Raw genomic sequence first — 23,165 nt, forward strand, 5'->3', positions numbered from 1 at the left:
CATCCAGGGGGGAGTAGAAATACTCCTAGTCGCTTCATGCTACGGAAACCGGAGCCGTAAGTGCCGGCCTGATGGGCCTTCCTAGGCTCGTAACAGAGACTTTTCTACCTTACACTCGAAGACCTACTGAGAAAAAGCAACTCCTCTCTTCTACTCCCTAAAACCTTCCAAAGATAGGAGCGCATACCATTTGTTTTTTTCCGGTTGCCATACAGGCAGGCAGTCGAGTCCATGATTTGACGCCAAATCCAAACTCGATAACAATACTGGAATATGGCTGACCCCACGACACTTTTATTGCCATGGAGTTGTTTGACGACTCTGAGAAAACTGGTTATTCGATGACTGCGACATTATTTATTTCAGCAACGTGAGCAGTTATACGAGAAGAAATTGAAATAGAGTCCCCGAAGGAATTTTGAAGGCCCTTTACCCACATATTTTTGGGACGAATTTTAAAGTCATTTCCGCATGACGAGGGAGACATGCGAGCTTTTCGCTCAAGCGGTTATGCACACAGGAAGTATACCACTTGGAAACCCCACTGGATCTGGACGAACTGCCATTCCCGCACCGCAAAAGCAAATCGTACTGGAGCGGTCGTATTACGTTGAGTAGTGTATTAAACCCATGTTCTAAGGCGAGTATCCCAGGCGGCTATTGATCCATCAGGTTAATACATCGGTTGTCTTTTAAAATTATGAATTGCCGTACAACAACAAAGGATCGATTTGCAATCAAACAGTGCTTTGATAATCCCGTTAGTGTTTAACTTACTGGCGGATGGTGCGATTTCTCCGTTCTCATCAACACAAAGGTGTCGTAAAAATAATGTCAAATCGTCCCTTAGTATAACACCTATAACACGCACTGCATAAATTTGGCCGGACATGAAACTCGAAACCAAGGTAAAAAATAGGTACCTATTGAGTACGAGTGGTAGTGCAGTAACTTGACTTGCTTTATTCCATAACTGTCAACTGAACTGCGTTTTGTTTTCCAGGACGTAATATGTAAAATACTAACTAAAACCAGAAAGATTGAAGGAAATAAATAGGAATCGAGAAGCATTGGCTTTGAGGCTGACATGAAGTTCAACTTCTTTTTCACAGCAGGTTTAAGCGTCTACTCTGAGCGTCGGACAGTTTCCTCGACAACGTTGATTGAAGTTAAGCCCGGTGGAGTTAGTATCTGGATGGGCAACCTTAAAATATACGACCTGGTGCTGGAAACATGCTCAAAAATGCGAATTAACCATGGTACAGATTTTGTTAGCGTGCCGTATGCAAAGCAACTATTGATGCAAAAGTGAAGAAATAATATCACACAGTTTCAAGGAAGAGCACAGGAAGTTTTTAGGAAGTGTCGATAGAGAATAACAAATTTGCCATCAACAACAAAATTTTGTGACGCGAATATAAAAAGTTACCATCAGCGAAAAACATTTTGGGAGAATTTGGCTACGTTTAATTTTTCTATTGTTCTTTTGGCTGCACAAGTAAATCAAGTAAGTCGCAAAATCGAAAAGTGACATCGATTTCAGCGGCCGCCTGTGATAAAGTTACCTTGCGTGTTACTAACAAGTGGATACATCTGCGATAAAATGACGGCAAGACATCGGATTGTTGTTGTTAATTTGTTTTTTTTATTTTTATTTCAAGCATTATTAAAGTGCTCAAGAAATGTGCGAATTCAATACAAAAATCATAATCGTTAACTCTTGAGGTTGGCCATTGTTTCTGCAAAGTCAAAAATTCACTCGCCTCAGTGACGAGGTTAATTCCATCGTTTTGGAAATAGAAACTGCTTTATTATTCATCAGTGTCACAAATTCTTGCCAAATTTGGGGCTCATTTGTTGAAATGCAAGCACACTTCCAACAGACCTGTTTATTTTCGTGTTTCATCCAGTTTTTTCCGGTGCGGCTGTTAAATGACATGAGGATTTGAAAAGGCTTTTCAGCTTTTTTCCCCTCTCACCTAACACAATGGCGCCTTCCGCTTTTATATTTTTCATACAGATATAATTTTTTAAAAGAAAAGTGGAGCGAAAATCAAAAATTGCGCGAATAAATTACAAGAGACGAAAGAGGTTATTAGTGAAATCAACAGACACAGATTAGCCGATATAATCTACATGTTTACCAATCAGCAAAATTAAAGTAGTGTTGCCGAACGTGCACTTACACCCCATGGCTAAAAGAGTTCGACATATGTGAAAACCAAGTTGCGATTTTTTAATGTTTCGTTTAATTCAGAAGAGCTCATCTCTTCTATTGATGGACAAAATTCTTGAGCACAGCGCTGTGGGAATTTCAGCACAAACAAGCTGATGAAATCGACATTTTTTTTTTTTGCTAATCGATCGCAATGATAAAGATAAAAATAGTTTTCTTCTGTTTTTCTTTCCTTTGCGAGGAAATTACCGTTAAATGTTTTTCAATGCAGGCAGAGAAGTTGACCCCGTATTAGAGAGTAAAAATATTATTTGACCTGCAGAATGTCTGTAGAATGTGATTACTGTCAATTTGAAAATAATGTACTCAAAGAGTTTTCATTCTCTTTTCATTACGAAAATTAAGAAAGAAAAAGGCCGACGAGTGGGCCGCAAACAAACGTCAATTGTTGTAATTCAAGAAAACCGAACATAAGTTTCTTAATTCATGTACGTGAGAAAAGGACCACCTCCAGAGGTTGACCGAAATTGTCGTACTGAATTTTTCGGAACACTCCGTACCACTTGATTCTGTACCGGAATTTACGAAAAGGTTGGTTGAATGGTAAGCTAGGACAAACGTAATACTTGGCACGGGACTTATAGGAAAATGTCAAATCGAAGTTTAATAAATCGATTAATTGGAATGGAGTGAGTGAGAGCTATCGGAATCCACACTTCCTAAAGCTCATTCCTGATTACGTCACCCATGAGCTAAAAGTGGTCCAATGCGGTTGCACTGAATGCCTTTGTTTACACCCAACCCGTGTGCTTAGTTGTTATGCTGTTTTTTTTTTTTTTAAGTTTCTTTGGTTTTTGTTTGATCTACCAAAATAAGAGCAAGAGAATGTTCTCATGATTTGGGGCTGTTTGCTGTTTACATAGAACGAGTACGAAGGTCCTGTTGGACTTCGATCAGTGCACATGATGGAGGAAAGCTGAGTGGGGTTATTTATACACCTTTTTTCCAAAATGGCCGCCATTTAAATATTCTCTTGTTTTTATTCAAATTAGCCCTGATTGCCTCGTTCTTGAGCTTAAAATTCAAAAGAAGATATTTTGCCTTGAACGAGGCATCAAGGCGGCCTATTTGGAAAAAAAAAGGTGTATACTACTAAAAAGGAACGCACGCCATGCTTATCGTTTTACCGAAGAGTGACATACGGGAACTTTTTTACAAAGAGGCACTTTGCGCAGTGACCCACCTTGGGGTAACATGAGATAGCACCCCCACTTGATCTCATTTCTCCGAAATCTTAATTGTTTACAAATGATAATTGTACATATTTCCGAACTAGCAGCAGACATATGTAATACATATGTAGTTTGAGTTTGCAATACATGTTTTGGATGACCAACATCTGTCATCAGTTGCGTATACAAATGAACCGCTAGTCGGTGTGATATAAAAGATAGCTAAATAGGATGTATGAATAATAAATAACAATGTGAATATGTAGTAGTGGCATCCTCGTCTCGAAGTAGTCGTCTCGTCCGCACACCTTCTGTGCAGTCTACAAAGGCATACTGGAGCAGCATCGAGAAGAAAATCCCGAACAGGGTTGGAGCAAGGACACAGCCCTGCTTAACTTCACTGCTGACTGGGAAGGCATTGGAGGTGGCCCCATCGAAGCAGACCGTACTCTGCCTGTCCTGGTGAAAGGAGGTGATGATCGGCAGGAGCTTTGGAGGGCAGCCAATCTTCTGGAGGATCTTGAAGAGCCCACTTCTGCTCACCAAGTCAAAAGCTTTGGGGAGGTCCACGAAGGCGAGGAACAATGGCTGCTGCTGCTGCTCTCGACACCTCTCCTGCAGCTGACGGAGGGAGAAGATCATGTCCACTGTGGACCTCCCGGCTCTGAAGCCACATTGTGACTCGAGGTAGACTTGCGAAGCAAGGCTCTGCAGGCGGGTCAAGGTGACCCAAGCGAAGACTTTGCCAACGATGCTCAGAAGAGAGATGCCGTGATAGTTGTTGCAATCCTTACGGTCACCCTTGTTCTTGTACAGGGTGACTATGTTGGCATCTCTCACGTCTTGGGGGATGTGACCTTGCCCCATCACAGGCAGAAGAGCTCATAAAGCGGTTGCAGGATGGTTTGCTTCCCAAGCTTCAAAACTTCCGGCGGGATACCGTCCTTCCCCAGTGCCTTGCCACAGGCTAGACCATCGATGGCTATGCTGAGCTCTTCCAGTGTCGGCGTGTTGTCCAGCTCTTCTATGACTGGCAACCCAGGCAAGGAGTTGAGGGCAGTGTCTGTGACGATGTTCTGGATTGAGTAGAGCTCGAGATAATGCTCCACCCAATGCTATAGCTGCCTGCTCTCATCAGTGATGACCTAGCCAGTCTTTGATTTAAGCAGGCTGTTTTGACGCTCGTAGGGCCAGTGGCAGTTTTGATGACCTCATACATCCCGTTTGCGTGGTCACAGTCCGCTGCTAGCTGGATTTTGGTGCATAGGTTCTGCCAGTACTCGTTGGCACAGTGGCGGGCGGTCTGCTGGGCCTTGCTCCTAGCTGCTCGAAGGGCGTTGCGTGTGCTTGGGGAAGGGGTCTGCTTGTAAGCCAGCATCGCTTTCCTCTTGGCATCTGTGACTGGCTGCTTTTTTTCCCAGCAGGCTTCGAACCAGTCAGCATTTTTGCGTTCTTTCTTGCCGAATGCAGTCATGGCTGAGTTGTAGATGGCATCACGGAGGTGAGACTATTTGGCATCCGGGTTGTTGGTTGTTGGTTGTGCAGCAAGTTTCTCCTGGAGGCTGTCAGCGAAGCTCTGAGTCTTAACGGGGTCGGAAGTGCCACAGGCGTTGATGCGGGGGTGACCCTTGGTCTTGCCATGTTGGGTCTTTCTGGGCTTCAGCCTGATCGTGCTTGCAACAAGCGAATGGTCCATGTCACAGTCAGTGCTGTGATAGCTTCTGTGTGGAGGGCACTGCTGAGGTACGCTCTCCTAGTGATGTCGAGGTCTAGCTGGTGCCAGTGGCGGGACCAAGGGTGTCTCCAAGACACTTTGTGCAGTTCCTTACACTTAAAGTAGCTGTTGGTGATGCAGAGGCCGTGGTGACAGCAGAGTTCGAGCAACCTCTGCCTGTTCTCATTCATCTTGCCGAAGCCAAAGTGGCCGACGCAGGTAGGCCATGCTTGCCAGTTGGTCCCAACGCGAGCGTTGAAATCGCCCAGCAAATATATGCCCTTGGAACTAGGGATTCCAGATAGTGTTTCCTGCAGAGCCTCGTAGAATTGATCCTAGGCTTCTGGGGTGGAGATCAGGTAGGCGGATATGATGTTCACAAAGCCCGCCGACGTTTTCCTGCAAAGGGCAAGAATTCTCAATGACCCTCCGGAGGGGGTTTCTGTGGTGGCAATCAGTGAGTTCCTCACGGCAAAACCTACGCCGTACTGCCTCGGCTCGTCCTGCGACAGGCCTTGCCAGAAGAAGGTGTAGTCTCTTTCCATTAGTGACCCATTGTCGGCCAGCTGGGTTTCCTTGAGACAGGCGACGTCGATGTTTCAGCTCCTTGGTGATGATGGCAGTCTTGCAGGAGTCGTCCATTAGTGGAAGGTCAGCGGAGACCCCAGGGCACAGGGTGCGAATGTTCCAGCTTGCGATTCAAAGAGCTGGAGTCTTCGTAGTTTTTTGTTTTTGACTGCTTGGTGCAAGTACTTGCTCGCTTGTCGGGAGGGTCCCCTAAGCTCTACGCACCCAGTAGAGCAGGCAAGCAATGACGGGGCGGTATCTTAGTGGCTGGGGGCTGCCCAGCCTGAGGCGGGTGGTAGCCACCCAATGAAGCTGCGAGGGCTTCCCCCACCGTCGAACAAGACCCCTGGCGCCCCTTCTTACGCCAATCAGTCGGAGCTTAGAACCGGTAAACTTCTTCGTCCAGTGTTGTGCCGGAGTCTTGTGACACCGCTGGAGTGCCCTCTCCAGTTTGCCCTAAGGCCTGGGTAGGAAGACAAGGAGACGCTGGACCGCCCATACGACAGTGTCCCCCTCTCGGTGTAACTGACTGGGTCCAAGGGAAAGGAAGAACCAATACAACTTGGGGCTAGTTCCACTGCAGAAGCTGCCGGAAGGAAGTGCTGAGCACATGACATCCGCCTTAGGGGCTCCACTCCGGATTTGTCCTCAAGGTTTACTCCTGAAACCTTCCTGAGATCAGGTATAGCCGTAAAGCAGCGGAGGTTTGAAATCAGGGTTTACCTTCCCCTAGATGGGCTGCCTTCACAGGCTAAAAGCCCATCTACCCTGGTCAAGTGGTTTTAAGGCGCCAGTGGCTTCGCCTTCGCCCCTTCTTCTGTCGTTGGTGCCAGTTCCGCCACGCGGAGGCCAGAAGTTGGACTTAGCTGACAGAGGCTCTTAGAGTCGCACCCCATTGGGAGCATTTCGAGAGGTTGTGAGAGCCCAGCCTCACAAGCCACTCCCCGGCTATAACAGCCTTACGGAACTAAACGTGAATATGGGGCACTAGAAAATACAATGATAGAAAACAATGGGTATTTGACACGGAAAATTAAAATGAAGTGTTAAATTGACATGATTAACTTGCTTGTTTAACGAGGGGTTTTCCCAACCTATTTGTAAGGCCACCTTGATTTTCAGTTACAAAGGCGTGCAAGCGGTGTCAAGGATTGAAAAGCAATTCTCTGAGCACAAATCTCTGAATGTAGCGCTGTAGCGCCTGCTATGTCGGCGAGACAAACCGACATCTTGCTACACGTGTTCTTGAACATTTAACATCCTATAAGAACTCACACATCTTTCAGCACATTTATGGGTCAGAAACATGCAGAGATTTGTGCTCAGAGGCTTGCTTTTGAATCCTTGACACCGCCTCCACGCCTTTTCAACAGAAAATCAAGGAGGCCTTACACATAGGTTGGGAAAACCAACAAGCAAGTTAATCATCTCAATTTAACACTTTCATTTTATTTTTTCTGTGTCAAATACACATTATTTTTCTATCATTGTATTTTCTAGTGCCCCATATTCACGTTGTTATTTAGTATTCATACTTCCTATTTAGCTATCTTTTATATCACACCGACTAGCGGTTCATTTGTATTTGCAACTGACGATGGACGTTGGTCATCTGAAACATGTAATGCAAACTCAAAACTGTGTGTTTCTACTTGAAAATTATACATATGTATTACAACTCAATGTAAAATCTTCTGTGACCACTGACATGTGTAAATGGTGTCTAGCTATGTGCAGACGTAATACATAGCTGTAAAATTAAACAAGATAACTTCCATAATTTTAACCGAAAACATAACTCTTAATCTTATGTAATGTTATGGTCTAGTTGCGCGTTTATCAGTATTCCTATTTCTACTTTTTCTACCTCACAATCATCAGGTCTACTGGTATCAGCCTATTTGCAACGAATGCACTTGTAAGCAATGTTTGGCACAGTTTAGGTTCTCTTTGGCCAGATAAGATTTTGAAAGCTTTTTGATAAGCTCGAATCTGCGATTTTCGGCAAAATCTCCAACAGCGATTGAGTTATAACAATCATTTGTCTTGTTTGTCATGCGTTTTTTTGGCCAGCTGCGGTTGCTTATTTTGGAAATGAATTCATCTTGCTGTGGCGACTGTCCACACTAAATTAATACTTTTCGATTTATAGGCTTTTTGTGTGAAATGGATATCCAGTCGTCAGCTGCTTTGTTTGACTGTGAAATTGCAGTCGAGTAAGGGAATTGCCACGTTTTAGCTTGACTTATTGTTATTATTTTCAGCCTTCATAATCGAGTCATCTGCGGTGGTTATTCTGGCTCGTTCTGTGTCTTCAAAACTTCGTAGTGCGGCTTTAAACTCACCGAATGCACTTTACACCGGTAACCCAACTTGGGGTAACATAAGATCACTCCTATAAGCTCCCACCCCAAACGGCGAAACAACTTATAGTTTCCCTCTAGTTTGCATGAAGCAATTTTGGTCAGGGTTAGGGTTCAATGTTTACATGTTTTTAAACAGTCTGTCCTAAAGCAATTGGTCAATGTAGAGGCTGTTCACCCAGCGCCCGGCGGCGTTTTTTTTTTATTTTCCTGGTGCCAAGATCTTCTTATCTCGCAAGTAGGAAGTTCCTATCGCCACAAAGATGTTAGTGCTAGGGCCAACTTGTACAGCCTTTTGCATCAAAAGACTGAAAACTGAATACAGTAAACATGGTACCAGGAGGAGGATGATCTTTCGTCCTCCTTGTTAACATCCCCTTTGTTGCCCTAAGGGAGGAAAAAGCCGGGTAGCTATCTTTGATTTAACCTATAAATTCAATTAACAGTTAACAAGGGGATGTAATGCATCATAACTTTGCCCGTTTCTGTTTCAGTTTCGAGTAAGATACACTTGTGAATGCATGATTTACCCAGCCGGTTGATTTGAGATTAGATGAGGTTCACTGTTTTGCTATCTTGGTTAAATTGTCTTCACCAATGACCGTAGACAACAGGGCTGACCCGTGCGGTTTCAAATATCTATCCTGAATGTTTTCGACAAACACTCACAATTGGGTTAACTTTCAAAAGTCCTTTGTTTAATACTCTCTTGATTACAAATGACCAGAGCTTTTGTGATTTGTACATACATATCGTGTGATGTGTACATGCGAATACATACTGGGGCTCAGTGTTTTCACCACACGCAGGCCTGGCGTGACACTTCCGACTGGGACACATTTTTACTCCAGAACCCCCGCGTTGGACCCGTGGGGCTTTTTTAAAATTTATTTCACCGCTGACCAAAATAGTCGTAGACCCTGGGAACACGGATAATTGGAACATGACTTATTCAAGATAGAGATAATTTTCGCAGTTATGAACGCTATATTATTCTGGGAAAATGTCAAGTCTTCAGTGGGATTTGAGACCATGGCTTTGGCGTTTTCACTGTCACGTTCTAATTAACTGCGATATGATTTCTATGTTGGGGTACATGTAATTTAAAGAATGAGCACATGAAAAAAAACAATATGTTATTTCTATGGCCCCTCGACATTGGCCTGCTCCCAGCATAGAGAGATTTTAGAGCATGACACCAGTAACTTGTAGTCCATCGACTTTCAGTCCCTTCGTGACCGTGAGGTACGTTCAGAGACGCGCTCTTCTTGGTGTCCGGTATCTGTACTTAGGCACTCGAACGGAACAACTGAGCCGTGATTTTTCGCTTCTCAGTAGCTTTTTAACTGGGAATTCAGATCTATAATAATAAAAAACGAAGGAAATTTGAGAGAAATAAGGGAGTACACCTACACAGTAACGGACTTGACTTGATGGTTTAGTTTATTTTATCTTGTCAGTCATAACAACGCCACCGAAAGTAAGGAATCTTTGCAAGACAATCCCGGAAGTCACTATTCAGTGTCACCTGTTGCTGAACAAGTGTAAATGTACTTGGTCTTGTTTTTGAAGTGTTACAGTCTTCAAACCGCCAGTTTAGAAAGTCAAGTGACCTATTCGTCGCGTTTGGTTGCTCGTTCAGCCGGGAGAGAGATTGCCTCAATGTCTTTTATGTCAACCGTTTCGAGCGGACGCTTCATTTATTTGGTTACTAATGGCTTAAGTTTATCAGAATCTGTTTCTTAGTAAGAGAAAGACTGAGATTGGTCGAACTGCATGGTATAGACATGTGTATCAGTTTCCGCAAATATGGAAGGGAAGCTGCTAGCGCGGCTGGGCATAACCTCTAAATTAGGTACTAACTGGATGTCCATTATGCGTGCGTTTTGGTTAATGTTAATGACTTTTAAGTCATCAGTGAAGTCATCATTTGATGTTAAACCATAAAAGTATCTGATCAAGAGAAAATGAGGGGACAGAGAGGGAGGCTCAGGGCGTTGGCCGGGATATGTCATGTCCACGAAAGTTATTTTTAGACGAGCGGAAGTCTTTGTTCTAGCGGAAGTCTGTCTTCCGAGACGTCCGCATGCAGTCTTGCCTCGCTCACAGGTTTTTAGTGAAATTAGAAAATGGCGGCGTACGTGGAAGGCTGATTAATATTTATTTTCTTTCAAACATCAGACCGAGGTTGGCCTGCATGCGGACGTCTCGGAAGACAGACTTCCGCTAGAACAAAGACTTCCGCTCGTCTAAAAATAACTTTCGTGGACATGACATACTCCAAAATGCCAAAAATAAGATAACCTGCGATCAGGCCCATTTTTAGCTTCGCCCATATGTTCTCTTATGTCGTCGCTCGCTAAAATTGGGCCTGACCAAAAGTCTCTCAAGAATTCCGTTTGGTCGGCCAAATTTTGGCCGACCAAACTCGTGATCTGATTGGCTGTTGAAACGCCGGAAGTGAAAATTCCATCGTGATTGCGCGGAGCTCTCGCGAAGTGCTCGAGACTAATCCGCCATAAGTGTACGAAGAAATTTGCTCCCTTTTGTTCTTACAATGCCGTGGACGGTGCAACTTGATTTTATTTGTATAAATGGAGATATGCCATCTGAAATATCTCATAACTTGTCCAGAATCGGGTTTTAATCTCTGGAACGAGTGAAATTAGCGATTCCGTTGTCGAGCTCTGTGGCCATGGGGTTGAAGGTACTTTGGCACGAACTTCCCTGATGTTTTGAAAGCCGCTAAATAGCTGGTTCTTTCAAATGGCAATGAAAGCCGATGCATATTGGTTTCCTGGATGAGACAAGGGACATATATATCAACAGGAGGAGATGCTGATAAAATCGCAAGTTACACGAATGCATGTTTTGAATATCTGTGTATCAAACGGCTTTATTTATTTACTGTACATGACACGGTTTTTTTGCACACTTCATAATATTTCCAGTTGATTTAACTTAAAACTCACACTCCAGAAACTAAAATGGCTTGTTTCCAGAGAGATCAATTGTACAACAATAAAACAAACTTTGCGAGTCCATCTTACTGTTCGTACTCTATCAAAAAAATTAACAGCCAAACGTATCATGATTTTACTGCGCGCAATTCTAGAAATACACTGCAACTGAAGATATTACCCGAAAAAATCACCAAAGAAACCTTCATGGGCAAACACGTTAAAGGAACAATGTGTTTCTCTTTTTTTTCTTTAAAAATCTATTGCCAAACCGTCCAACGACAAAATGTTAGGTTATCTCAATTACAAATTAAGATGTCAAGCTTGAAAGATTGCATATTCAGTGAAGATCGGAGGGAGAATTACACCGGCCTTTGCCGCAATATAGTCGTCGAAAACATTCCCCATGCTTTAAATGTGTTTTTCTCAAATTAAAGCCAACGGTAACTTTCGAATTCGTTTATAATATTCCTCCCACGGTAATTAACTTTGGTCAAAACAAAATAGCGTGAATCTGCCGTCCACGCGTGTATTGGTGTAATGGAAGTAAATTTGATTGGCCGATGAAGGACATGTCAATCAATCAACAAAGGTGGGCGGAAGGAATTTCGAAGAGGAATTTGGTCAGGCTCTATTTTTCGTTTCGCCAACTCCACATTACGTAGCACGCGAAACTAAAATAGAGCCTGATCGCAGGTTAAAAATAAGATTACTCGCCATTGGTTTGCAACCCTTGCAGGAAACAATGGTATGTCATTATTTCTATTGTCTTAGCTATTGTTTGGGGTCAGGGTTGCAAACCAATGGCGGGTAATCTTTGGATCAGCTGCTACATCACCCCTACGGACTGAGCTACAATGCCAGAAAGGGAACAGGAGGTGGGTATGTGAGATGTTATTCACAAGGACAAATCCGGCTCGGCCCAGGCCTAATTTAGGTAATCCTTAGTTGTTGTCCTTCAGTAGCATATTGAGAGTAATGATTCCAAGTTCGAGTCGGGCCTAACACTACTGTGAAGTTTTTATGTCCAATTCATTCCAGCACAGATCAACCCTAGTATTGGAAACGGGGCCCACACAAGGACAGAGAAAAACTCTGATCAGGGTGGGATTTGAACCCACCGCCACGACAGAGAAAAACTCTCACAAGAGTGGGATTTGAACCCACGACCTTCGGATTAGATCACCGCTGCTCTACAGACTCAGCTACAAGGCCAGAACGGGAGCATGCCGTGCGTATGTGAGATGTTATGCACAAGGACAAGTTCGGCTCGGCCCAAGCCTAATTTAGGTAATCGTTAGTTGTTGTCCTTCAGTAGCATATTGAGAGTAATGATTCCAAGTTCGAGTTCAAGTTCCAACGATTACCTAAATTAGGCTTGGGCCGAGCCGAATTTGTCCTTGTGAATAACACCTCACATACCCATGACCTAGGTAATCGTTAGTTGTTGTCCTTCAGTAGCATATTGAGAGTAATGATTCCAAGTTCGAGTTCAAGTTCCAACGATTACCTAAATTAGGCTTGGGCCGATCCGAATTTGTCCTTGTGAATAACATCTCACATACCCACGACCTGCTTCCGTTCTGGCCTTTGTAGCTCAGTTGGTAGAGCAACGGTGATTTAATCCGAAGGCCGTGGGTTCAAATCCCACCCTGGTCAGATTTATTCTCTGTCCTGGTGTGGGCCCAATTCTAGTACTAGGGTTGATCTCTGATGGAATAATTGGGCATAAAAACTCCACAGAAGTGTTAGGCCTCACTCGAACTTGGAATAAGTATACACATATATATTTTCATTTCCTTCCCACAGTTCATATGTGATTTATTTCATATATATCATTCACACTCATCTCTTTGACGGGAGCATATGAGCCCACAATTCTTTGATTGCACTCACGTGATCAGACGGTCGTGTTAAAAAACAGTAGAAGTATGTAGCTCAAGTTTTGCATGATAATAGCGTCAAATTCCCAAAAGACTTTTTCACTACTGTTCGCTATTGACTGGGAACGAGGCTGCATGCGAAACAGTTCATAATGTCCATCTCTTAAGATTTTTTGGTGTGTTTGTTTTCTTCAATTAAGAAACAATGAAAAAGGCTTCGTTAAGACCTTACTTTATCAGGATACACAATACTACATAATACTTGAATAACTAGTGTTGCTTCGATATTCATAGGGTGCTTGTAACTATAGCAAGCGTTGAACCATGGCTTCCTCATCCGGGACATCCCAGGAGCAGCGTAGGTGGGTAGTGGTGGGAATTGCTCTTCACGAGGTTCTCATTCCATGCCTCAGGGACAAAATTAAGAGCGAAATGACACCCTTCTACCAGCAAACTGTGCGAAACTTTGGCTTAGACAAGCAAACGTTTGGAGCTCACCATAAAACGTATCCAACAACAGCAGTTCATTTGAACTACGGAAGCATCAACAGTAACGCTACACTCTACGGTAACAAAGCACATAGCTACGACTACTGTGTAAAGGACGAAGTATCCTTGGCCAAGCTGTTCATGAAACCTTTTATGGCGCAGTTCAATGCGTTTGACCAGAGCTTCGATTCTTCAGCAGCTCTTTCCGTTCTCTGTGGAGCTTTGCCCTTCACCTCCGTCCAAAAGTTGGCTGATGATGTTAGGTCCAATGTGCGTAATAAATGGGCACATTGCAACTTCACAGACTGGACGGAAAAGCACTACGATACCTGCTTTGATCTCATGGAGGCTCTAGTTAAAAATCTTCGAGTTCTACCTATCGATGAAACTAGAGTACTTGGTACGCTGAATTTGTGGAGGAATCACGGTAGGTCAATAGAAGCTGATCTAGTAGTTGTAATCCGCCGATGTGGACGGATAAAATTTCCCATCGGAAACATACAACTTAACAATGTCACGTGACGTCCAAGCTAAGTCTCGGGCAACACAGTCATGGTTGCCACAGGTCAGGAAAATGTCAGGGAAAAATCAGGGAAAAGTCAGGGAATTTCACTCTGAGTCAGTTAAAGTTTATGTTTATGAGACAAGTCGGGCGAAAGTGAAATTGAACCACAAGCTGATGTTGGGTTCTCAAGGAAATCAATCCTAAAGGTCTAGATAGCAGCAACAATATAGATAGTCGTATAAAAATAACAACTTTCTTTAATTTTCCAGACATGTTTCGACGGTACATCCGTCATCTTCAGTGTTACATATTTTGAAATCGCCGTTGAATTTAAAGCGCGCGCGATCTTACAAACTTCGTTACATTGCGTTGTCAATATTGCGTATTAAATCAAAACAGAACAAAACAAACATTTTTAAATGAGTGACGCTTGGTTCCTTACAGGGAGAGAGTCAGGTTAATGTGTTTCACCTGCTGGTTGAGGTCGGGGTTCTCCCATTTTATATACATGGATTCCTTAAGCTTCACTTGGTACTTAGTGACTGCAGAGTCCAGGATCTCAAAGCAATCCGGTGTGCAGGATGCCTTACAAAACTCTGAACTCTGCAGATGTTTAAAAACGTTCGAAGATCTGTCTGAAAGTAAGTGCTTTTAATGTTAATGATGCTGTCCCTGTAGGGCTTCGCACGTGTGTGGTCTATAAATTTTCGTGTGCAAGTTGAAATGCTTGTTATGTTGGTGAAACCAGCCGACACTTCTCCACACGAGTTCGCGAGCACTTACTTTCAGACAGATCTTCGAACGTTTTTAAACATCTGCAGAGTTCAGAGTTTTGTAAGGCGTCCTGCACACCGGATTGCTTTGAGATCCTGGACTCTGCAGCCACTAAGTACCAAGTGAAGCTTAAGGAATCCATGTATATAAAATGGGAGAAGCCCGATCTGAACCAGCAGGTGAAACACATTAACCTGACTCTCTCCCTGTAAGGAACTAAGCGTCACTCATTTAAAAATGTTTGTTTTGTTCTGTTTTGATTTAATACGCAATATTGACAACGCAATGTAACGAAGTTTGTAAGATCGCGCGCGCTTTAAATTCAACGGCGATTTCAAAATATGTAACACTGAAGATGACGGATGTACCGTCGAAACATGTCTGGAAAATTAAAGAAAGTTGTTATTTTTATACGGAAATCAATCCTCTTTTTTATGTTATGTAAGGTCCTAAACTATCAACAGTCATGTACACTACATGTGACTTGCTGAAAGCCTAAGTGAATGGGTAGAGAGGATGGCTGTGAGAGGAGGTTGGAGGCCATAATTAGGACTTATTTGTGAAAAGGTAGAATTGGTGGGTCAATTGGTCAATTAGTTGGTCAATTGTAAATTTAGTTAGTTGGCAAATTTAACATTTGGCAGGGAGAATCCAGGGGACGTCAGGGAATTTCGAAAAACTGTGGCTGTGGCAACCATGATACTGTGTTTGTTTCTATTCTACTTGTCAGTACACGGAAATTACTTTACTCTGTGTAACGCCAGACGATTTTACTCGTCAATGGGGAACCCCACGGGGGTGAAAGGCTTAACAACAGCTAGATTCACTCAAAAACTATGTCCCCATTAACCCTTTCACTCCCAAGAGTGCCACTTATAGATTTTACTCTGTCTAACGCCAGACGATTTTACTCGTCAATGGGGAACCCCACGGGGGTGAAAGGGTTAAAGGAAGGCCAACCGTCAGGGGAGGCAACACTCACTAAGAGATATCTTACAATTGTGGTAACGAAATTTGGTCGTGCAATGAAACTGATGAGGTCATCGTGATACATTTTGCCCCATCAGCGTACAAAGTCCCTCAAAACACGAGTCTAAAAGTTATACTGATAAAAAAATCGCTTAGCAACAAGTCTCATAGCTGTAGCCAAGACTGTCACACCTTAAGGTAACATTTACTTTCGAATTAATCTTTTTACCACAATAGTTTTTAATCTCGCAATCTGATTGGCTAATTTGCCGTTGTCGATAAGAGTTTTTTTGTGGACTCGCTAGGCTGCGCCTCGTGAGTCCACAACATTTTGACCACTTTGATCACGAATATCGTTATCGATAAGAGTACAGACAACGCAGAACCACTCTCGATTTCTTAAATTTAATAATGATAATTTTCATGCAGGGCTGGAAATTTGTCTTGGCACACCGCTCGATAATACCCTTCTTAAAACGTTTCACAAAGAAGTTCAGCAACTCTCCGCCGACTTCTTAGACTGCAAAGTACAAAGTACGAAGATCCCTGTCACTCTTAACCTTTTTAAGACCGAGCTCGACAGGGCTGTGGCGTTGGTTCAAGAAAAACAGTCTATACTAGAGACAACTTGTGAAACGCTCAAGGACATTCAAGACATGGCACGAGATGAGATGAAGGAAACATCACAGGAAGTTAAAATCCTTTGCAAAGCTTTCAAGGACAAAAGCATTTCTATGCGCAGAGATTTGGACTCCGTGATCGCAACAGTGAATAGAATGCCGACATCTGAAGGTGATTTCAAACAAGTTGTGTTTGATGCTCCAGATCAGAACAAGTTTTTTGCAGGTAGGGCAAGCGAAATAAAAAGCCTTGAAAGATGCCTTCCATTGGATAAAAGCAAGCAAGTTAGAATGGCAGCCATCTGTGGTCTTGGAGGATGTGGAAAGACTACATTGGCAATTCAGTTTGCGTGGAAATATAAAAACGAATACGAGGGAGGTGTTTTTTGGATTTCCATGGAGGATGACAAAAAGTTTGAAAATTCCGTAAGTGACCTAGCTTTGAGCTTGGGGATTTATGCAAATTCGTTTGACGTGACCCTTTGCAAGGTTCTAACGTGGATCTCTAAACAGGAAAAGATCTGGCTGTTGGTTCTTGATGATGTCGACCAATTTAACCTCTCTGAAGGAATGCATAAGGTCTTTTTTGGTCGATGGAAGAGGAAGGCAAGTGGCAATATCCTTTTAACAACAAGGCGTGAACCAAAGGAGGTCAGCGCCTCTCTAACTCTGGAACCGTCTTGTTGTCTTCAAGTTTCTCCCTTCCCAGAGGACGACGCTAAGAGTTTTCTTGTTGCACGAAGTGGCATCAATAATGCAGCAGAAGAGGAGGCTGCTTTAAATGAGCTAGTTCGCGAGCTTGGATCTTTGCCTCTCGCTCTGGAGCAAGCTGGTGCGCATATTAAAGCTCTTGAATGCTCCGTTAGTAGTTACCTTGAAGAATACAAAAGTCAGCGATTGAATTTGCTGAGGCAACAGATGGCAAAAGCGCCTTGCGAATACGAATCTCAAGCTCGGCGGGCAGTGCACACCACATGGCTTTTAAACTTTGAGTACGTAAAAAGGTCATTATATGGAGACGTTGCATCCCGTTTTGTGCAAGCTGCTGCATTTCTAGCACCAAATGAAATTCAAGAAGAATTAATCAACGGTCAACTGCTATCAACAGACGGTCAATCTGTACAAAGCTGCAACCTTCCCCTTATGAAAAAACACGTCATAGGGACCTTGACAAAATTTTCACTTTTTCGTAGAAAAAGGTCCAGTACTCTTTGGTTGCACCATTTGGTCCAGGAGGTCATTCGCAGCAGACTGACCATTGAAGAGACCTCTTCCTCACTGATAAGAGCGGTGAAAATTGTTCATCAAGCTTTCCGCAACTGCCCCTCACCGGACAGAATCCTTAAAGATGTCGGAACAAGTGTGCTAGAGCAACCGTCTGCGCATGTCGGCAATCCTTCCCTTTTTTACTTGTGGTCCAAGTTAACGACTCATTCTTCTGAGCTACAGTATCACCTGAAGTCGTTTTTGGATAAGAATGGCATTGGCCGCGAAGACAAAGCAGTCGTTTTAAGTCAAGAGGCATCTCGAGTTGTGTATGAAAATGCAATTCATTTAAGCGTCCATGGCCATCAAGAGGACGCAAAAGAATCCGAAAGATTCGCAATACAAATTTTGGGCTCGTGTCCAAGTGATGATGAAACTTCGAAGGATTTCAAAAATCTGTTTCCCCATACCCTGCCTCTTCCTCAAAAATTACAGAAGACTGTTCTGTACTCTTGCCACCCCCCAACAGAGGATCAGGCGATTATAACAGGAAAAGAAATGAATTCAGACAGTGCTTCCACAGACGATATTCGTTTGCGAGGAAACGACTTGTTCAAAGCTGGACGTTTCAGAGAAGCTGTTGAAGCGTATACAGAGGCTCTCGAAGCTACTAAAGATGCCAAACAACAGGATCCGCGTTTATTTCACAATCGAGCAACCGCGCACCTCAAACTAAGAAATTTTGAAGAATGTCTCCAAGATTCCCAAGAGTACATAAAGCTCATGCCTAATTGCTGGAAGGGGTACTCAAGGAGAGCTTTAGCTTTAACTGGCCTTGGAATGAGGTCTTGGGCTTTGTGCTCCGCTGCTATTGCATATCACCATGACAAAAACAGTTGCTGTCATTATGAAGCGTTTAGAACGGAATTCAAAGATCTTGATTCCAAGTTGGAAGTTGTTGAGTCTTCCGAACAACTCAGGCGTTCTCTAGAGCGAAACAAGGATAAGAAATTTCCAAGGAGAGTGCTTCTTCTTGCAAATACACAGTACGAAATGGGAAACGCTGCAGTCACTGATTGGGCTTTTACGTCAATAATGAACACTACAATGGCCACTCTTGGAGATAAAGCAGACCTATTAATAAATTGCATTCAACTCTCTATAAGCCAAGGTTGTGTTTTCGAAAACATTGAATTTTCAGCAAAATGTAGAATTTTCATTCCACGAGATGGAAACGCAGAGTTCTACAAATGCACATTTCGGAACTCTGTATCAGAGATTCCGGTGATGGCGATTGAAGGCGAGGCGAAGCTCTTTGAGTGCGAGATCAGGAACAGCAAAGGAAGCGGTCTTGGCGTTTGGGGACCTTTTGCATCTGTGGAACTCATTAAATGCCATATCAGTGGAAATGGAAGCATGGATGATCGGTACGCCTATGGGATAAGAGCATTTAACAGGGGACAGTTACTGGTTAACAAATGCCACGTATATGGAAATACAAGGGGGATTTGGCTTGACGAAGGTCCAATAGATGGTGTCCCAGCTAGAGGAGCTACAATAACAGATTCCGAGATTTACGACAACAAATATGAGGGTGTTGTTGTAGGTGGGGTCCCGGGCTCGGCGGTGTCTCCATTCGCTGTTATGCTCAGGAACAAAATTTACCACAATGGAACTTTTGGCTTTCGCGCAACTCTTTGTATTAACGACGTGCTTTTAGAGGGAAACATGGTGTTCGAAAACCTGTGGTGGGGACTTTTTGTGCACAACAATTCTGGTGGTCTCTATAAAAACAACGAGATTTGCAACAACAAAATGGGCGGAGTCATGATCGGAAAACGAAGTCCAGGTAAGCCACCATGTGTGCTGGAAAACAACTATATCCATGACAATTGTGGGCCAGCCTTTCGCGAGGGACTTCGCCCCAACGAAGGTGACTCTTTTCCACCTGAATTTAATGTTTTTTTCGAAAAAGCAATACAAGATAGATTGTTCGGCGAAGGTATGTTGACGGATGTGACTCTTCCCAATATGACTTCAGCGGAGATTAAATCCAACCAGTGCCTTAGAAACGACCTTGGCCAGACAAATTTAACAGGAGCTACTGGAAAGATTTACTGTCTTTTTTGTTTTCGGAATGATGTTGAATTGAAAACATGCAAATCTTGCATGACGGCAACATACTGTGGGAAGGAATGCCAAAAACAGCACTGGAAGAAGCACAAGTACAGTTGCAAAGCCACAGGTCAAAGGAGCCTCTTGAAAGTTTCTCTGCCTACATATCGTTTTCCTACGGTAATGACTTTTAGATCCTATCCAGGCATAGGACGTTCTGGACCAGATTATGCATCACCTTCACCGAGAGATGGAAGTCGTTTCATTGTGAAAATCCAAACCATAGAACCACCACCCCTTGGAGGCATAGGCTCAGGAATGATCAGCGATGAACAAGACCCGATCAAAGCGACAATGCGGATTTATGATCGTAGCCATTCCGTCTATTTCTGTCTTAGTGGTAAACCCCAGCTCTATCATTTAGTGATGGAGTGCGGGATGATGGGACTCAGTTTGAATTTTACTAAGAAATTGTATGCTTGGGCGGCATTCGAAGACGCCAAAACCCTTCGAATTCTCACTCACGAATTTCCACAAGTTCAAAATTGGTGATGGCAAAGAACTCTCGATCTTCCACTGAGTACATGTACAGCTCATTGAAGGGAATGTATTCACCAAAATGCTCAGGGTTGAGATGCACAAGACCGTACAAGCGCGATCCACGTGGCTCTAAACTAAGGAGAAAAACTAGTGCCCCATTCACACCAAACCTTAAACATGTTTTAAACATGTTTAGTTGAACACGGTTTCAACGTGTTTTCTTTTAAATCATGTGTACTGATTTTTGTCGTCTACAAATTTAGCACAGGTCAAAGCATGTGTTGAAACAAACCTGAATCTCATGGAAGAGCCAGTCCCACATTTTTCTGTGGCTGATATTTATTTTGTTAAACCTAGTTTAATTAACGAGTCTTGTTGGTGTGAATGGGGTATAGGACTAAATGACTTCATGAGCCGAACAAAAATAGCAAACGAATGAAAAAATTATTTCTTTCAGACACTCGGACTTCCATCAAGGACAAATTCCGGGGGAAAGGCTATGGCCAGCCAATTTTCTGCTGGAAAACCTTGCGATGACAACATATTCCCTAAGGCAATCAGGTCCTCCCTTCGTCAAGATAGGTCGATAGTGTGCGCACACAGGGAAACTCGAGCCTGCAATCCCTAGGCACACACTTTACACTTTATTATCAAATCAGACTACAAGATTTAAGGCTGGCTAGCAATAGCGAGGCTAATCGAGGCAGACCAGGCTGCATGGTTTAATAAGCGACACAAATATAAGTATATGTATAATTACAGTTAATTATCTGGGAAAAAGAAGAAGAGACGAAAAGGGGAAAAGAAAAAAACGAAGAGGAGGACAGAGGGGATTAGTTTTTCATTTTGTTATTATTTACTTCAATATAGGATACGCATTGAAGTTTATCAAATAACTTTCTAATTTCTTTCAACGACTATTTAAAAGCTTTTCTGGGACATTTTTCAAAGTTACGAATATTCAATTTCAATTTTTGACCCTAACATGAGAAAAATCATTTCCTTTGACATTAATTCGAGATTCAATTTGTGGGGCACGTGTGTCCCCGTGAAAGGTCTCGATGAAAGAACTGTGTCTATATTTGTTTACGTTTGAAGCGCGGGCGAAAGAAGAAAGAGAAAAAATGATTTTTGCCCTTATTGCATAATGTGAAGTCTTTGATTATCCTCATTCATGTTTTAACAAGTCTTAAAGAAAGAGCAAGTAGTCTGCATTTAGTAATAGCAAGAATCAGCAAGTAGTTCTAGTTGTTTTAACACGAAGTTTGGTTTAAAAAAAAAGTTTGGCTATATAAATTAACGCTATAAAATCGACGTTTCGATGTCGACGTGACCCCATTATCAAGATATAAAGTTGAGTAGAATGAGAGGAGCTAATATATACAGAATGAGAATAACACATATTGTTCTTAAATACACTAGGAAAAAACTATGCTAATTAAAAAAGAAAATAAAAGAAGAAAAAGAAAGTAGAAAAGATAAAATCACAAAGCGAAGCGATATAAACAAAATATTTTAAAACAGCTATGACCTAATGGAGTCTTAAGTCTTTGTTTGTTTAAGGTAGGCTTAAAGTTTAAAAGTCCCTTATGAACAGCATCCAAACGTAAGGCAGCCCCACTTATTTTTGCACTTCCTTAAAATACTGAAAAGTTTTGAAAGGCTAGAAATGTCACTGTCATGAGTCCGCGTGTGCTCACCGATAGCGGTCTTACCCCCGTGTTCGTCGACTCTTTGGTGTAAGTGTCGGTTTGTATAGCAGACATAACCAGCCTCGCACGGATCACATTCGGAAATGGTAGACGACTTTCTGTTTCTTTACCTGGGCAGGTTTTTGTTCCATAGATTTGCGACTGGTAAATACAGAGGATAACTGCACGCTGATCTTTGAAGATAGTTCTGAAGTTTACAGTATTGGCTGATCGCTGACATTTGAATGGCAGCACAATGCTTGTGACTTGTGGTTTTTCGCAAATTTCGCTCTGTTCACTCTTGTCCTCGTCCCCATTATCTGCCCCTGGGTCTCCCCTGGTTATGTGCCCTAGTAAAGAAACAGAAAGTCGTCTACCATTTCCAATGTGATCAGTGCGAGGCTGGTTATGTCTGCTATACAAACCGACAAGTGGGACTGCCTTTTGTTTGAGATGCTGTTCATAAGGGAAACAAAAACTTGAGACTCCATTAGCTCAAACAGTTTAAAAATATTTTGTTTATATCGCTTTGCTTTGTGATTTTATCGTTTCTACTTTTTTTTAACATTTTTCATTTTTATCAGCATAGTTTTTCCCTAGTGTATTTTAAGAACAATATGTGTTATCCTTATATATTATTCTGTAATATTAGCTCCTTACTCAACTTTATATCTTGATAATGGTGTTACGTCGACATAGAAACATCGATTTTTATAACCAAAGTTTTTTTTTTAAAACCAAACTTCTTGTTAAACATGAATGAGGGTAATCAAAGACTTAGCATTATGTTTGCAATAAGGGTAAAAATTATTTTTTCTCTTTCTCCTTTCGCCCGCGCTTCAAATGTAAACAAATGTATACACAGTTCTTTCATCGAGAGCTTTCACGGGAACACATGTGCCCCAAAAATTGACCTGCTCCCAACTGAGTGGCTTCATAGCTCAGTTGGTAGAGCATTGCACCGGCATCGAAGAGGTCTTGGGGTGGAATCCCGTGGGAGCCAACTGAAATTTTCAAGGTGTCTGGAAGACACAATTGGCTTCAATGTAATAGGCCATTTCCGAGTTCATGTCTAACTCCTCTTCAAAGCGAGTCTAAGTGCAAAGTTTTTGTAATGAAAATTAGTTTTCATTCATATGTAAAGTAGAACTAATTTTCCTAACAAAAACGTCGCACTTAGACTCGCTTTGAAGAGGAGGCAAACATGAACTCGGAAATGGCCTATAGTCCATGAAAGCGCGAGGATCATTTCTCTTTCTCGTTTGTTTGCAGTGTGACCAGAGCTTCCTCTCGTCTAATTTTATTATGTGACATCAGATACAATCCAACTTTTGAGAATTTAAGGCGATTCCTCAGTGTTG

At 42.6% G+C, this 23,165-nt stretch overlaps 1 protein-coding gene across 1 annotated transcript in view; it reads left to right on the forward strand.

Moving 5' to 3' along the window:
- LOC138057077 (uncharacterized) overlaps positions 1-21,171 on the forward strand; it is a 30,150-nt gene extending 8,979 nt beyond the window's left edge. The window contains exons 2-3 of the mRNA XM_068903096.1: positions 13,190-13,811; positions 16,062-21,171. Of these exons, the coding sequence (XP_068759197.1) occupies positions 13,220-13,811; positions 16,062-20,125 (4,656 nt within the window). The 5' untranslated portion in view covers positions 13,190-13,219 and the 3' untranslated portion in view covers positions 20,126-21,171. The remainder of the gene's footprint in view (positions 1-13,189; positions 13,812-16,061) is intronic.
- The last annotated feature ends 1,994 nt before the right edge of the window (positions 21,172-23,165 follow it).

The sequence above is a fragment of the Montipora capricornis genome, chromosome 7 (genome assembly GCF_036669925.1).
Source record: "Montipora capricornis isolate CH-2021 chromosome 7, ASM3666992v2, whole genome shotgun sequence".
NCBI lineage: Eukaryota > Metazoa > Cnidaria > Anthozoa > Scleractinia > Acroporidae > Montipora > Montipora capricornis.